We start from the raw sequence: 18,086 nt of genomic DNA on the forward strand, positions 1-18,086 counted from the left end.
TGGACTATTGCAATCCTGAATGGGGATGAATGTCCTCTGTTTTGCATATAAGCTGCAACACAGCTAAGTGTAGGAATAGGGATGTACAGGCAAGGCCTGGCTTCTGCAACTGTAGTAGCGAGATGACATCCTGGACACTAGGCATTAAGGCATCCAGATGTTTGACAATGTAGTAGTAGACAAATGTTTTTCCTGGCAGCATAACATGCCTGTGTGGTAGGCTGGCACACCCCTCGCAAAATGGCCATACATTCCAGTGAAAGGGTCTTAAGAGTTTGGCTATTTAAACCTATGTGCCAAACTACTAGGTTGAACTGCCTTGGGTTTGGATGTCTGATGTGACCTTGGATCTGTGTGATAAGATCATGTCTGAGCGCTAATCTCTTGTGGGGGCTGATGGACATCTCCGGAAGCATGCAGAACCATAGTTGTCTGGCCCAAGTGGAGTCAACAGGATGAGTGTCAGATATAGGTTTAATTTTCATCACCAGATCAGAATGGAGTGGGAGACAGAAAAGCTTAGGCAAAGATCCCTAACCAAGTCATCCACAGTGCATTGTCCATGGACTGTAGGTGTGGGTATCTGGAGATGAAGTTTTGGGCATTCTACATTTTCGGGGTTATCAAACACATGAAGTACCTTTGTAGGAGATATGTGTGGAGTTCCGACACATGGACTTGTTGGTGCTTCCAGCTAATCAGGCCCACAAAATCACTGTCCACCCCCGGAAGGTGCTCCACCAGCTGTATGTCATAGCGGATCCCTCAATGCCAAATGACCTGCGAGCGGAGGGGAGTGTGTCCCCTGATTTCTGAAGATAAAACATGGCAGTAGTGTTGTCCATTTTGATGAGGACTACCTTCTCTTGAATGACATGAAAGAAGGCTTTGAGGGCTAGTTGTATGGCATGCAAATTCTAAGTAAATGAAGTGGCAACCCTTCTACTGAAAGAGCCATGATCCTTGAACATTCATGTCATTCAGGTGTGCCCCCAGCCTAAGAGAGAAATCCATGGTGATGATTACTTGTAGAATGGGTTCAGAGAAACGCTTTCCTTGCACCAGAATGATGCTGTTCCAACATTGCAGAGGGGTGAGTACTGGCCTTTGCCAACACTCCTATGTTCCCAGTGATCCTCTGCCTGCAAGCACTCCCACACGAGGCACTCTTGTAGGTGGCACATGCTGAGTCTGTGTGAAGCACAATGAAGATGGTTTCAAATGTGAATGAAAGACTGGGCTGAAAAAGCATCAGTAGGTGCTAGAATCTCAGCACTCTTTGTTGACCGGAGTAATCATTCTCTGTGACTGCATGGAGTAGGCACCCTAGGGACCAGAGACCTGAGGAAGGCTTGAAGGTGCAATTTGTGGCATTTCTGTTGAATCTCAGACTGTGAAGCAAGGAGATAGCAGCCCAAGTGTGGCCGGGTCATTGTTGCCTGCCACTGTTCTTGGTCAGCCTATAGTTTAGGTAGGAGAAGAAACAAGTGTCTCCCTTCGCAGGTTGGCAGCCACCACTGCTAGGCTCTTAGTGAACAATCTTGGAGCCGTAGTGAGCCTGATAGTCAGTACTCTGAATTTGTAATGATATGCACATCACACATAACAATAAAAATGGCGGGTGCGCAGGGTGGACATGTATGTAAAGGTAGGTATCGTTGAGGTTAAGCTCCGTCATACGATCGTCTTGTCAGAGTGGAGGGGTGAAGTCTCCTAGAGTAGTTACATGGAAATGTTCGACATGATGCATTTGTTGAGAGGCATAAGGTTTGAAATGGACCTGAGGAAACCATCATTTTTCGTGAATGAGAAAACACAGGGAGTAACCGCCCCATACTTGCAGGTACCTAGGCACTCTTCTCTATTGCGCTATTCTGGATGAGCATCTTCTTTGGGGAGGCAAAGATGGTCTTTTTTTAGGGTGTCTGCAGGATGGGATATTGGGAGGTGTTGTGAGAACTTCTAAGCATTAGTTGTAGCAAACCACCGCTAATACCCACTGGTTAGTGATTTCCTCTAAGCTAGAGCAGAAATCATGCACTCTCCAGAGGCAGGTGAGGTGTGATTGGGATGGGGAGGAGAAAGGGCACATCACTGCTTTGAGGTGGAAGCTTGATTGCCACAGCCACTTCCACTCTTACCTCTGTTATTGCCCCTATAGGCTTCCCTGATGTAGCCTTTCCCTCGATGTTGATCGAAGGCCTGCAGCTGTCTTTGGTCAGACTGGTTGGGTGAGGTGGGTTTAGCCCCACCAGTGGGCTGTTTCGAAAACAACCTCTGAGTGAGGAGGTTTGCAGGGCCCCCATACATTTTGCAATTTCTTTGTCCTTTTTAATCTTCCCAAACATCTCATCAATCTGGGAGCAAATTAATTTCTCCCTGTCGAACAGAAGGTTGAGAAGATGCTGCTAGTCCTTGGGTATGAAAACTGAGATACGGAGCCAGACAAATCGCCTGAGGAGAACACTAGTATTAATGCCTCTGGAGGCTATGTCTGCTGCATCAAGCGGGCAGTGGATGGAGATGACCTTGCCTTCGGACACTATTTCCTCTCCCCTCTTCCTGGACTCCTCGGGGAGATGTTTAGCAAGGTCTGGCATCAATTTACTCTGGCGCCAGTCATAAATGAAAGGAAGAACAGAGCTGACTATCTGCGAAATGCGTGGCTACCTCAATAGCTGCTCTCTTGCCTGCTGCGTCAATATTCTGGTTTGCTTTATCAAGCAGCTGGGAATCACCTGTATTCTAGGCAGAAGCCTGTCTGTGGGCAGCACGAACCAACAGGGCGTCAGGGAGAACTTGGCTGCTGATGTAAACAGAGTTGTATGAGTCTCAGGGGCAGATGCTGTACTTACAGCCCTGGGCATAACCTTCGCACGAGGGCCGGTGGTCTTCGGGGCCAGCTTGACATCCTGTACCGCTCTATGGCCTGATGCCCATACAACAGCCCAATTCGGGACTGGGAGTGGCCGATTGGACAAGCCTTTTTGCCCTCCTTGGTGTCAAAGTGATCTTCCTTCCTGAATATATCTGGAGTCTCTGAGGCTACCTACTGGTGAATCTTACAATCAGCCCAGTGCCTTTCCATTTGATATCATATTGTTTTCTAAGAAAGAAAGGCGAGGCAGGTATCACAAGAGGTATTATCATTGTTTAGGCAAAGACACAAATGGCAGATGTTGCAGTGGTCTGACTATGGATATTTGTAATTGCACTGAGGGAAATGTTGGAAGGGTGTCCGTTTGATCACTCCCTTCAGGTCTGCATTCTCTAGTGTTAAGGGCCGAAGAAAAGTCTGCAATCACCGTGCCATCAGAGTACGAGCGTTGGTCATCGGTGCCTTCGGATGTATGCGAGAAGGAGACACAACAAAGACTGATCAAGGTGAGCACACGTCCGTATCAAAAACTAACCGTGTGGGCCGAGAAACGCATTGATGACACAGCCAACTATGAGCCTTCGAAACGACAGTCTGAAACTGATGGCAGTACAAAAAATAATTTAACATGAAGTCTGTGCCCATTTAAATTCCCCAATAAATTTCGAGCCACAGCATATCTTGTGATACAAAAGTCTTCCAAGAATTCAAAAGAATGTCAAAGAAAAACTTGCAAAAGTCTAATATCACCACTAGATGCAAGTAATATGCACAGCATGTGCGTAGCAGAGGCCTTCAAACTGTGGGGTACACCCACCTGGGGCCAGGGGGGTGGCCATGCCCCTAGAGGGGAACACATGCCTCAGGAAGAAATTGTAAATGAAAAGGGCCTGGCAGTGCAAATTTGTTTATAAAACGAGTTTCCAGGCTATCTTCATTTACAAGCAGCAGTTTAAGTACATGACAGGATCAAAGACATGATTAAGAAGAGCATAATATTCTGGAACTCTTGTACAATTTGTTCACCTGCAGGTAATTGCAGATAAAATAACTTGTACCGTAAATGAAAAACTGTTCCAAGATAATACTTGTGAATCCTTAAAATGGAAAAGACGCTTGTGTATATATAGAGGTCCAAGCTTGTAACAGAAAGAACTGTGAATGTCAATATGTAAATCATCATTTTAAAACTACTTTACAACCAGTATAAGATACACAGTTGCAGAATGGTTTAGTCAGAGCCACTGGAATTATGCGGCAGGGGAGAGACAAATTATGCACCAGGGTTGACGAAATTATGCAAGAAGAAAAGGCAAATTATTTGGAATAATGTGGCATATTCTTATATGGTATTACTTAATCATTTTGCACTTTTTACACATGGTAATACGGTATGGTCTAAGATTTTACCTCATCAGTACCAGTTTAGCAACCAAATACAATAATAAGCAAATGAAAGCGGACCAGTTAAACTTTGTAAAGGGCCTTCCACTACACCAGATGATGGACTATGTGGAATATCCAGAATTATGCAAAAAAAAGCCACAAATGCACATAATTCCAGTGGCTCTGGGTTTAGTGCTTAAGATAAATCAAGTGGTTTCAAAGAATATGTTTAGTAATAGGTAATCAGACCGTACCTAGTGGAAGCATTCTTATAAGTATCCATTGAAAGGGCACTTTCCAGAACTCACCACTCTTATGTTGAGTCCGTCAATGAAGGCTTATACTGGGTCCCAAGCAGCACTTACATTTGGTGACTAACCAATTGCACATATTTACATTTCTTTCAGGTAGCATGCACCTTGGCGAGAAGGCCTATTTCTTCTTTATCGCTGTCCTACCCTCTCAACACATGAGAGCCCCACCTCTCCCTTTTCACTTTCCGCCAGAGACTCCACAAGGCCCACATTAACCTCAGGGATTGTGGTTTCTTTTTTGTTTAACAAAAAGTATGGGACCTTCTTTTGTGAAATGAAGCAGCATAGGCACATCGATCCCCACAGATCCCGCCCACTTCGACATGCAGATGTCCTTGCAGGCAAGCTGAAGGGGGGCCAGTAGGATCGCATTCAGAAGCAGAGCCCTGATCATTCGGACTCCTAAGGCTTCGAAGTAATGGCCCATGATTAAGAGGAAAAGAGCGAGATCAATGGAGAACATCAAAGAAATGGCCCATCGGAGGGGTGCTTTCTGGGGCTAATTTTTCCATCTACAAATGGACAGACATATGGGGGCAGTTTTTTTAATGAAAGGGCCAGCGGTACTATTAATGTAGCAAGTATAGTAGCACTGGGATCAAGAGTATGATGAGCCCACTGCACCCCAATTATGACAGTCTTACTAGGAAAACGTGGCATAGAGGCCCATTTCTCTTGCTATTATTAGAGCCCAGGCCAACCTTGTTGCACAGGGAACAGTGGCCCAGCATAAGAGAGGGGGAAATATGGGGTCTTGTCCCCTTTTTTTATTTCACAAAGGGGCAGACAGCCTACTCTGTGCCCCAGGCCTAAGAATAATAGCTCTGTTTAGTGGGCAAAGGATAAAGCCTGTTTTGTAGGGCAGTATGTATCATTGGTGCAGCAGGTGCAATGGCACTGAGGCCCAGTGATGTGAGGGGCCAACTAAACCCCAATTATGGCTTTTACACTATCCTTCCTTCCTTGCATTAGGTCCAGTGCATCCGTGCTGTGCCAGTGGTTTTGGCCTCATACCAATGGCCCAAGATAGGTGAATATTGAAGCAGAGGAGACAGCTTAGCTTGGGTCTCAGAGAGATGACACACCGGGTAATGCGCAATTCGCTGCCCATGTTTTTAACCAAGAGCAGAGGAGACTGTCTGCTGCGCAAGGCCGTAGCCATCATTAGTGAAGCAGGTACAGTGGCACTGGATTCCAGTGGGTTGACTGGCACACTGCATCAGAATAATGACCGTCTTACTCTCCAAAAGAGGTATGGGGCCTTGCTAGCATTAGAGCTGAGGTAACTGTTGCTGCATAGAGGTGTCAACGCATGGGGCTAATTTCTTTCTGAAAGGGACATAGTCTGTTTCAGGACATGAAGGATGTCCAGGCATAGTGTGAAAGGCTGAGAGGCAGCCTGCTGCTCGGGGCTGAAGCTATCATTAGTGCAGGAGGTAAAACTGCATTGGCACCCAGGAGAATGAGGGGCTCACAAAGCCCTAAAAAATGTGAGGCACAGTTTTTTGGTCATATTTTTGTGACATATTGGCTCTTTCATACTGCTCATATTAAGTGCAGAATTTGAGCTACAGAAAAGTATCCTGTGAAATGATCTCATACTCCCAGATCTCTGTGCTCAGCTGCACCACTCCCGCTGCCCAAGTCTTGCCATAAAGTTTTTGAGGGGGGCCCAACTTCAAAACATAACATTTTCCTTAGGGGACTCAGAGCAAAAAGTTTAAAGACCTCTGATCTACAGCTACTCGTGCAACAAACAAACTCGTTTTTAAAAATATAATTATTAATGTCGTGAACAGCTGTTCATAGCAGTAGCTCTCAATTCCAGATTTTAGTGAAGTAGAAGAATAAGTACACTTATCTATTGTTTAATTTTTGAACTCCTCTCTTATCTGCCGTCTAATTCTACTGGCAAAGCACAAATCATAGCATACAAGCTATCGTCATAAACGAAAATGAAACAATGATGTAATATAAAGTAAAATATAGCAAAAGATAAGGTTTCAGTATGATGTTTCTACGGTTAGTATTCAAAGGTTACCTTATTCATGTTGTTAGAACTAAAAACAGTGTATCTAATTTTGTGCAGAGTCCCGTTGTTGTTGTTAGTGACATCAGTTAAAGTGGTCGGTCCTGCATCCTGCACGGTAACTCTACAACCTACCCTAAGAGAGGAGCACTATCTTGGGAGTGTAGAAAAAACTCAACCTCTCCCTTCTCAGACCCTATGGAAAAGAAGCCAGGCTGCCATGACAACCTTTGATCCAAACAGCCTTCGGTGGTGCCATCCTGGAGAAATCTAGGATTCAGTACAGCTGCTGTGCCGGATGCAGACAAGATACAAACCTCCTCCCTAGAAAAGAAAAAGAAAGACTTAAGTGTCACTTTACCATGCTTTTGTTCTAAGTATACACTCATGTCAACAAACAGGTGACACTGGCACAAGATTAAATAGATGTTCTAATTAGGACTGTAAAGTTTGTGCGTTCAGCACTCTGGCAAAAAAGACGGAGTCTTTGGTACAGTGCGTGTATTTTTTTGAGGCGTTGCCTTTGTGGCGTTTAACAGTTGTAATTGACTCCAACTTTACCCTTGAACAACCCTCTCATATCCAATTCTGATTCCACGCTTTATACAGATTTCAAGAGCAATCTGTGCACCCGAATACTACTGCAATGTCCTTGCAACTCGCATGTATATCACAAAAACACAATCAAAGCAGTAAGAAAATATATCTAATAACACCACACATCCTCTTCATTTATGTGAAAATAAGCACGTGGTGTTGTAGTCCCTGTGCTTCGTTGGCAATAAGTTGGGACATAAATCTCCATACCACAAGGCACTCCACATTTAGCTGCATGGATAAACTAGAGACCCTACTCTACAGAAACACCCATGGGCTGATCCTACAGATGCACCCAAATGAACAAACCATACAAAACAACCCACATCAACACTTCTCTTCTGTGACATTCTTATAAAGAGGACTCTAGTTACTATTTCACTTTCATCTGTCCAGTGAGGAGGGCAATCCATACCCTCATGGGCTCAGAAAACCTGGACCAGTAGTTTTCAAGCACTTAATTTAGAGCCTTTCACAAGCGATCTAAAACAGTGCAGCAGACCTTGAGCATCCTCAACAAAAAGTAGAGAAAAGGTTATTCTGTATGGGTTTCCAGATATGCACAATAATATATATAAGCTGTGAAACAAAGGAGAACAAAACTACTTGGCTGGGGGCGGAGATTGTCCCCATCTTCAAGAAGGGTTCACCTCTGCTCCCAGTCAACTATAGGCCCATTAGTCTAATCGACGTTCCCCTAAAGATCTTTGCCAGGCTGATCCTGGATCGCTTCCTAGAATGGATGCTAGACCAATCAGTCCTGAGCCCCTATCAAGCAGGGTTCAGGAACAAAGTATCCACCATAGATCAAATTTTCCGTCTTACCATCTTGTTCTGGAAAACGGTACAGTTGGAGGGTGGCAGCCTCTTCACTGTATTTGTTGACCTTCGAGCAGCCTTTGATCTTGTACCTCGTAGGAAACTCTGGTCTGTGCTCACAGGCCTGGGGGTTCCGCAACATCTCAAACATGGTTGTAAGACTACACACTGACAACTATGCCCATGTCAGATGTGGCAGGGAGGGAACACTGTCCAACAGATTCCCCGTTGGCAGGGGGGGTAAGACAGGGTTGTGTGCTCGCACCGACCCTGTTCTGCCTCTATGTCAACGGGGTAATCGCCCACTTGAATGGGGTTGAAAATAGCGATGCCCCTAAACTTGGAGGCAGCAGGGTGCCGGCGATTATGTTTGCAGACGACACCCTGCTGCTCTCCAAGTCGCCAATGGGGATACAGCGAGTTCTCAATGGTTTCGAGGCATTTTGTAAAGATCATGGCCTCGAGATCAATGCACTGAAGACAAAATATATGGTCTTCAACCCACCACCTAAAACTCGCTCTAATCCGTATATTGGCGCATAGGCTAGAGAGGGTCCGAACCTTCGAGTACTTGGGGATTACTCTAAACGAAAAAATGCCGTGGGGGCACCAAAGGGAGAAGTCACAGTCAAAACTGCCCGAATAGCAGGCAGAATCATCAAGCTTGTTACAAAAAATAAATCTTCTTCTAAGCTGGTTGGTCCCCCATTAGAGATCTATAGAGCACAGGCTAGGGGTGCTGTTATGTATGGAAGTGAACTCTGGGGCTACACGTGTAATCAAGATTTAGTAGCAATAGAGAATAAATGTATTAGACATCTCCTATCACTTCCCCCTAGCACTCCCCTGTTGCCAATTAGACTGGGCCTGGGCTTGAGACCCCTTGACGAAGATATGGGACTACGGCCCTTAATATTCTGGTGCAGGATATGGAGTGTACCTGAGCTAGTTAACTACAGGCAAGAACTCCAAGAAATTCTTACTTTACCAAATGTTGGGAAAATTCCCTGGTTAAAATACATAAAGATAGAACTAGAGAAACTAGGGTTACCCACTTTATGGTCTGACCCATTGTCATCATGGTCCCGGGTCACTCAGAAACAGCTTATTAATCATTACCGGGAAAGCAAACTTGCTACACATCTGCAAAGAACAGGCCTAGGTACTTTAACGATATCATTCTTAAATACTAAGGACATCTACAGGTTTGAAACTGTCCTAGATGGTATATTCCCAACTACCATTAGGAAACTGTACCTTCAATGGAGGTATGGCAGTTTACCAATACGGGCCTATACCTGTAAATGGGCTGAATCTTCCCCGACCCACTGCCCAGCCTGGAAATCTGAACAGGAAACTGATTTGCACATACTGTTTTTTTGGAAAGCATACGCGCAGGAGGAGAAAATGGATTGTCTCACTGTGTAAATACCTAGGGTTCTCCCACTGCTTGCATGCTTATAGGGTCCTTAAGACCGATCTGTCTGGGCATATAGTTTTCGCTCTAGCTAAATATTTGGGGATATTTTGGCACAAGAGAAGACATTTTTTAGCTGGAGATGTATGACACTTGTCAAAATACAACTTTATAACAATGACAATGTTTGTATGTTAAAGGTTGGGTCCTATTCCTATTCCTGTGTATTGGTTTCATACACTCCAATGTTTTATTATTCTAACATTTTAACATTTTAACTATATTGTCTTCTAATGTAAGCACCTGTATCTTTTATGGCATTTGTTGCCGAAATAAAGATTTTGATGATGATGATGATAACAAAACATTTCAAGTAAGGCTGAAAGGGATCATTTAAAAAGAAAAATCCAGTAACTAGCTCTCGAGCCCGTTCTTTCTTACAATAATTTCAGTATATGAAATAAAAAGTAAGTAAGAGCGGCAAAATGCCTGGTATCATTTGCATAGCAGGGTTACATATATCCTCCAAGAAACTTTTACAAAAATGTATGTTCACGCACACCTTGTATTTTCTAACAATTAACATATTTAGGATTTCAAATAGTAAAAATATGTTCGGTTGCACTTTTAGGAGTAAAGCCAAGTAACTGCACATTGCAACGGGCAGACATGTGAGCCTTGGACAAGGATAACAGTGTGATCATTTAGCAGATTTGCTAGTAAGACCAACCTCTATTTGAATACATTTTTATTGAAAATCTGTCAATAATTGGGACTCGATATATGTTTTTACAGGACTGCATTTCCAAATACATTGAATTCACGATCTGACAGTTCCAAAGAGCATCGTTTGTCCAGAGCAACATAGTGTGCATGCGTCAATAAGCAAAAAATGGTCACCCAATATAAACAATGACTCACAGCACCAAGAATTTTCAAACAACTTAAAACACTGTTGTATCTAATTGCGAAGCAAAATCTCCTTTGCATTATACTTTACGGGAAAACTGTTAAGTGGCATGAAATGTTTTTCGTTTCCCAAAGGCACTGCTACATGAGTATGAAAGGTGTAAGTGTGTCCAAGTTTGCGCCTCCTTGACTTTTGGAGTCTATTCCGAGCTAGGAACACAGCTATGGCAAAGGTAATTACTACTTATTAAAGAGGTTTGAGCTCTCTTCCTATACCGACTTTTGTTTCTATAGCTTGAAGGATGTCTCCAGGAAGGGTGTGCAAAATATGTGCAATTTCCTTTTGTGGAAGTATGTGAATTTCTGCAAAAATTCAGTGACATTACCAAATATTACAATACATAATTTAGTGCTAAAGAACAGTGCAAAAAACACAACTGCCTCAAACAGCCATTTATTTTTCTCCGACCAACAGTGTGAGGACCTCATATTAAGGCAAACATTTTCTGGCAACCTAAAGGAGCATAGCTGCCAGGCCTTACAACATTTTCCTAAATGTGCTGGATTACTCCTTCATTAACCCTGTCAGATTCCCCGTTTACTGAATGAATCATCTCCGATTCACCTACCTATTTACAAACGACCAATCTGCTTACCTGATCGTTACAGCCCCCTCAAGATGACTAAATGTAAATTCCAGTCCACCTTTCGACATATGAAATGGTGGAAATGGTGTCCCACCAATCATTCCACTAGGTGTTGTGCGATAAGAATGACATAAGCAGCTTGCCTATTATGGTTCTTCAAACTGGACCAAGTACAACCCTTTCCACATGTGATTGCGTGTCTGTGGTAGCAATGAGATTAGTACTGGCTCCACAGGTAGGAGTGTGGGGATGCTCGAGCTCAACAATCACACAACACAATAATGAAATTTCCAGCCAAATATACATCTTTAAAAGAAATAGAATTATTTTAATGGACACTATGAAAATAAATACAACACAATAAACAAAAGGATGCAATTAAGTACCTTTGAGCATTATCAAGGCAGTTCGGTGCCCCCAACATGCTATCTCCCTTCTCACCCCAGACTCCAGGTCCAAGGTGATGCATTTCCCATGGCGTATGAGGTAGTAGCGTGAGTAAATCTAGGGTGCAGTTCGTGTCACTCCTAAATCAATATGTTCAGTTCACAGTCACAGTCTTACCACTCACAGTGGATCAAAACTCGATCAGTTGTGAAGCGCCCGGCTCTCCAGCACACTTGCACCCTCTTTCCCTGAGAGGTTGTGGGACCATCTGGTAGCATTTTCAGCAAGCCCTGCTTTGTTTGCTAGGCCAGTACTTGTGGGTGTCAAGTGGCGGAGACAAGAGTCCTCAGTAAACGCAGTCCCAACCGGACACACTGTGAGAATCTCAGGGCTAAAGGTATTGGTGTTGGGCTCACACTGGAACCGTCACTCCTGGCTGGGACCCCGATTCAGCCAGAAAACTCTCGTAGGTGTAGTCTTTACTAGACGGTCACAAATTCAGCAGATGTAGCCCATCACGGATCAGGTACAAAGGATTGCTGCATAAGTGTGCACGGGCTGATCACACTGGGCAGTTACGGCCAAACACAGGTCTCCCGCTGTGGACAGTTGACGTTCTGGCTGTGGTGCTTCACTTGCTTACTTTTCCCCCTACCTTGTGTTTCTCAGTTTTCTTGAGCAGCAGCACAGCCTGGGTGTTAGGCAGACCTCCTATCTGAGCAATGGTGAGACTGTCCAACAGCTCGTTGAGCTCCTCATCAGTGCGGATAATGAGCTGCAATTCCCTGGGGATGATGCAGGTCTTTTTGTTGTCCTGGGCTCCATTATCCAGCTAGCTCAAGGATCTTAGCAGTCAGGTACTCCAGGACTTCAGCCAGAGAGACTGGAGTACATGCGTGTAGTGACATCTTCATTAAGAATTGAACTCCTTGATGTGGTATTCAGGTATTTATTCAAGATGACTTCAGGAGAAGTAAAGTGCATGCAGCAGATCATACAGTTAACAGTACAATGAATCATGACATTCTACAATCCCAGAACACCCTTCAACACAGTTCTATTACATAGTATAATTCCATTGTTCATTAAAGAAACATGCAACCACTACAATGCGCCAACCCTCTCATCGTAGCATTCCTAACGGACATGTGACATGGCCCACAGGGAACTGCAGTGCAGCTTGGGAGATGGGTCTTCGCCTTAGCGCGAGCCTTCCCCTGTGCTTTCCACATCCAGACATAACGAGCAGCTGCAAAACTCTGACACAAGTCATTTATTCCGGGCAGTTGCGGCCCCACACAGGCCAATCCCAATGGGCAGTTGAGGCCATGAACTGACTGATAACTATGGGCACCTGTGGACTTGCACGAGCCAAAGGTAATGTTGACATTAACAGTCTGGCAAAGGATGATCAACTTGAGCAGAAGCACAAGTTACTACTTGTGTAACGATATATCTGTAAGAGACATTAGTTAGTATTAGATTCCTTACCTTAGAATATCCCCAGGCGTCAGACTGGATCCGGAAATCTTTGCGTAGCAGTACCCTTGCGCGTCGGTAGGCGTCGTCTGCGGCTCCGCGTCCGTCGTCGGCGTCGTGGGCGCCGTGATGACGTCGTCGGAGTACTTAGACGCCGCCTCCGCGTGCTGACGTCAGTTCTTAGACACAGCTTTTCCGCGCCAGAAACGCAGAGCCATGTTAAAAACCAACACTGGTGCCATTGAAACTAGGGCCCTGAAGGGGACAACCCTAACCCTAGATATTGGTTCGCAGAACGGGGAGGATGGGTGGGTCGGTAAGGAATCTAATACTAACTAATGTCTCTTACAGATATATCGTTACACAAGTAGTAACTTGTGCATCTGAAAGAGACACGTTAGTATTAGATTCCTTACCTTAGAATAGATACCCCAGCAATACCAACCCCGGTGGCGGGTCTGCGAACCAATAATCACACCAGAAAGTCCTGGAGGACGGAACGGCCAAATAAGCTATCCCTCCGGACTTGGCTGTCCAGGCAGTAGTGTCTTGCAAACGTGTACAGCGATGCCCACGTAGCTGCCTGACAGATGTCATGTAAGGGCACACCCCTGCCCAGGGCAGTGGTAGCCGCCGCGTTGCTCTGGAAGAATGAGCCCGCAATCCAGCCGGGGGCCCCTTCCTAGCCAGGGAGTAGCATGCCTGAATACACAAGATGATCCACCGGGAGATGGCCCTCTTATGTACCGCTTTCCCCTTCTTAGCGCCCACGTAACCAACAAAGAGTTGGTCATCCACCCGGAACTGGCGTGTGCGATCCAAATAAAATGAGAGCGCACGTTTTGGGTCCAGACGGTGGAGCCGCTCTTCCTCTTTAGAGGGATGCGGTGGCGGAAAGAAGGTTGGCAAGGTGATAGACTGCCCGATGTGGAAGGCCGTGACAACCTTGGGCAGGAAAGAAGGTTTGGTACGTAGCACCACTTTGTCCGGATGGACAGAAAGGAAAGGTGGAGTACAAGAAAGAGCCTGGAGCTCACTCACTCTCCTGGCAGAGGTGATGGCAACCAGGAAAGCAGTCTTCAAAGTCAGAAGGCGTAGAGGACAGTTGTGAAGTGGCTCAAAGGGAGCGCACATCAGAAACGTAAGAACCAGGTTCAAGTCCCACTGAGGCATCACAAACGGAACAGGAGGAAACGTGTGTGTGATGCCTTTAAGAAATCTGTTTACAATAGGGGACTTGAACAAAGAAGGCTGATCAGGTAGCCTGAGAAAGGCTGAAAGGGCAGAAAGGTAGCCATTGATAGTGCCCAGAGCAGAGCCCTGCTGGGCAAGAGAAAGAAGGAAGAGAAGAACCTCAGAAAGAGGGGCATTGAGGGGATCCACAGCCTTTGCTGTGCACCATGCCACAAATCTGTTCCACCTGCAGGCGTATACCGACTTTGTGGAGGGACGCCTGGCTGCCAGAATGATGTTACAAACTTCAGGAGGCAAGTCACGTCAGAGTTCAGACGCCATTCGTGATCCATCATGCACCGACGACTGAGCTCGTCCGCCCTGGCGTTCAGAGAACCTGCCAGGTGTTGAGCCACCAGGGTCACGCCCTGGCGTTCCAGCCATTGCCAAAGGCGAAGAGCCTCCTGACAAAGGATCCACGACCCCACCCCGCCTTGTTTGTTGCAGTACCACATGGCGGTGGTGTTGTCCGTGAATACCTGCACTACACTCCCACGGACAGAGGGGAGGAATGCCTTCAGTGCCAGACAAATCGCCTTGAGCTCCAACAGGTTGATGTGGAGCCGGGTCTTCGCCGGAGACCAGAGGCCTCTGATCTCCGCCTCTCCCATGTGGCCTCCCCAGCCCTGGAGGGACGCGTCCGTCACAACTACGTGCTCCGGTTGGGGAAGGGAGAGGGATCTGCCGCTGACCCAATCGCAGTCCGTAAGCCACCACTGCAGCTGTCTCGCAGTGCCCTCCGAGATCAGGACGTGGTCGGATAGGTTGCCCTGATGCTGGGCCCACTGAAACTTCAGGTCCCACTGCAGAGCCCGCATCCGCCACCTGGCGTGATGCACCAGTAGGATGCAGGAGGCCATCAGCCCCAGAAGCCGCAGCGTCAACCTGACCGAAACCCGGGATAACGGCTGAAAGATGGGAATCAGAGCCTGAATATCCCGGACCCGCTGTTTGGGCGGATAAACCCGAAACCGCGCCGAGTCCAGAACCGCTCCGATGAAGAGGAGCTTGGGGGCGTGGCTTGGCTGCCGAGCGGAATGGCTGCCTGAGTGGTGAGCTCCGCCGATCAAGTTAATTAATCCGCCAACAATCCGCTCGTACCTGCCTCTGGTGCTCGGGTGTTGTGCCCTGTGTGCTTGCGAGGCTTCCCCGCCCTGCCGAGTGAAAGTCCGACGATCCTGAGACCAAGTCCGCGGCGGAGCCGCCTTCCCGATCTGCCAGCGCTGTGGGGCCTGAAGCGGCGTGTGACGCCGGGAGCTTGCGTGGACGCGAGCCGACCGGAAGTGCGGGGGTGCCCGGTTCGGCCCATCCTGCGAGAGCCGCCTGGGTCGGAGACTGGCTGGCCAAGCCTGACTGCTGTGAGCGCTGCCGGGTACAAGAGATTTCACAGCGCACACCCGCTCCATAGGTGAGGATACAGACGCCCGTGCACATATCTGTGGGAGGCCGCGCTGCGCGGGCTTGACGACGTGCAGGCATAGCTGAGGACGCGGTGGGGGCGCCGAGACACCGCCGGAGAGACAGAGTGCCACCCGGTGAGAGAATTGTGAGCGGCTGACCTGCTGTGTGGTGAGAGGCCCCTACAGAGTCTGGTACTCTGGGTAATGCATCAGTGGACATTGTTTGGGCATACTGGTAATTGCCGGCGGCCACCATTTTGTCCTATCACAGCTGAAACAGCTGGTGGTGTCTCGCTGCACTACACTCCTGTTCTTTGCGTGTGGGGGGTGCCGACTTGTGTGGACATACTGCCCTGGAAGCACTGAGATAGAACAACGCAGTGCTGGGGGGTGACATTGCGGTGCGCCTACTTACTGGCATAGGAGCCTGACCCCCACACAGGACCAGGTTACGGACGCCTGGCACAGAAAATAATCAAGTAATTTTCAGACCCTGTGACCGCCGCCACTTAACTTGCCAGAATTGGTTACACGGCCTTCCTGGACAGTGGTTGGATACCCATCGGAACTAGTCGAAGCCATGTGCAAGCCAGACACGCGGCAGCCCAAAATCGCCTTTGAGAAATTGACCAAGAAGCCCACGCGCAATGAGACGCCGGATCAGGAGCTATCGGGGGATGCCCGACCAGTATTGCCAGCGGACGACATCAAGGCCATGTTCCAAGACCTCAAGTCGAGTCTGCAAGGCATCGATGGGAAGATGGACGCCCTGGCTGCCAGGATGGACAGTATGACTAGAAGAATGGACAAGCAGGAAGGAGTGGTCGGGGTGCTAGAAACGCGTGTGACGGAAACGGAGGAGTGCCAATCGGACCTTGACAAGAAGCTGCGAGGAATGGACAAAGTACTCTCCCTGATCCAAATGAAGAATGAGGATTTGGAAGCTAGGTCCAGAAGAAACAACGTACGAATCACGGGCGTGGCGGAATCGACGGACATTGCAAATATGGAGCGATACGTTGAACAGATGCTGAAAGATCTATTTGGAGCGGAACTGTCCCCGATGTTCCTGGTGGAAAGGGCGCACCGCACGCTAGGACCAGTGCCCAAGCCGGGAACTCCACCACAGACAATCCTTGCACGCATCCTAAACTATAGGGACAGGGACACAATACTACGGCTGGCGCGCAACGTGGCAGATTTGCAATACAAGGGGAACCGGATTGCTATGTACCCTGACTTCACGCTCCAGGTTCAATCTGCCCGGCGGGAATTTTTGCCCGCAAAGAAGGTGTTCCAACAGACTGGCACAAAGTACTCCTTGATCTACCCGGCGAAGCTGAGGGTACAGGGGCCGGGTAAACCCACCTTCTTCACAGACGCCAAAGCGGCGCTGAAATTTGCCAAACAACTTGCCAAGGATCAGAGGGGGCAGACCGAGTCCGACAAGCATGGGGACGCTGACCAGCTAAGTGATGTTGAATAGTGTCATGTTTTCTGTAATAAAGCGCTGCTGGGACCCCTGTGATAGAGTGGGACAAAGTCATCATGCCACTGTGGGTGGTGGGGCGCCAAACACCTCTGCGGGGCATTGCTGTCATTACTATTGACTGGTCCAGTTCTTTATCAATAGATGCTCGTTGCTCCGCTGGCCCTGGGGCGAAATAGGCCCTGTAGCATACGGAGGCAGAGTCGCACTCGATCGCCCTGTCAAAAGTACAGGGTTAGTAGGCAGACACCTGGGTACCCCGAGGGATGTATCCCAAACTATGGTTCGACCATATATTGTTGTTGATATTTGGTTCTGTTGGGTTGGTACTGGGGGAATGACTGCACGACCTGTTTGGGGGGTTGGAGCGGGTGGGATAGGAGGGATGGGGATTGGGTATGTTTGGTTTGCACTGTTACTTCGGAAAAGCTATGTGTATAATGTGTCACTGGAGATGTTCTGTTTGATAGTCACCGATAAGATACAGATAGACTGCGAGCCTTGGTACTATGACGATATTGTGTTGAGTGCTCTGCCAAGCCGATTTCACTTTCACATTTTAATGTCATTATGGCCGATAGAGAGTGCTTGACGTCTGGTGAAACTACTGCCTTGGGTGGGAAGCCTGGGTCACTGTCCATAGCATGCATGTCTTGGAACGTGAGGGGGATGAATGATAGGCGGAAGGCGAGATTGGTCCATGCCTACCTGTCACGGAAAACGGTGGATATTTGCATGCTCCAGGAAACGCATCTGAGTTCCACGGACGCCCCACAACTAAAACACTCTAGATGGGGGGAAGTGGTACATGCCCCATACTCGAACTCTGCCAGAGGGGTGGCTATCTTGATCCGTCGAGGCCTACACTGGGTGACACAACGAGTGCTGAGGGATGCGGATGGCAGATACGTTTTGATTTTGGGCGTGTTGTGTGGAATACGGGTATTGCTGGTGAATGTCTATGGCCCGAATGATGATAACCCTGCCTTCTATGAAACTCTCTGGGACAAAATGCGTACGTTTGGTGAGGCAGCAATACTATGGGCGGGTGATTTCAATGTAGTGCTGTCTGACGCGATAGATCGACAGGGCGCAGCCCGGG

General features: G+C 47.4%; 1 protein-coding gene across 8 annotated transcripts in view; it reads right to left on the reverse strand.

The window, feature by feature from the left end:
• The window catches only part of C2CD5 (C2 calcium dependent domain containing 5), a 1,003,795-nt gene that overhangs the window by 447,365 nt on the left and 538,344 nt on the right, over positions 1-18,086 (reverse strand). For 4 of the 8 annotated variants that reach the window (XM_078674090.1, XM_078674088.1, XM_078674087.1 and 1 more), the window contains one exon: positions 6,836-6,931. In XM_078674090.1, the coding sequence (XP_078530216.1) occupies positions 6,836-6,931 (96 nt within the window). Of the gene's footprint in view, positions 1-6,742; positions 6,932-18,086 lie in introns of all 8 variants that reach the window. The other 4 variants (XM_078674089.1, XM_078674086.1, XM_078674085.1 and 1 more) reach the window with 1 other exon arrangement.

The sequence above is a fragment of the Lissotriton helveticus genome, chromosome 1_1 (genome assembly GCF_964261635.1).
Source record: "Lissotriton helveticus chromosome 1_1, aLisHel1.1, whole genome shotgun sequence".
NCBI lineage: Eukaryota > Metazoa > Chordata > Amphibia > Caudata > Salamandridae > Lissotriton > Lissotriton helveticus.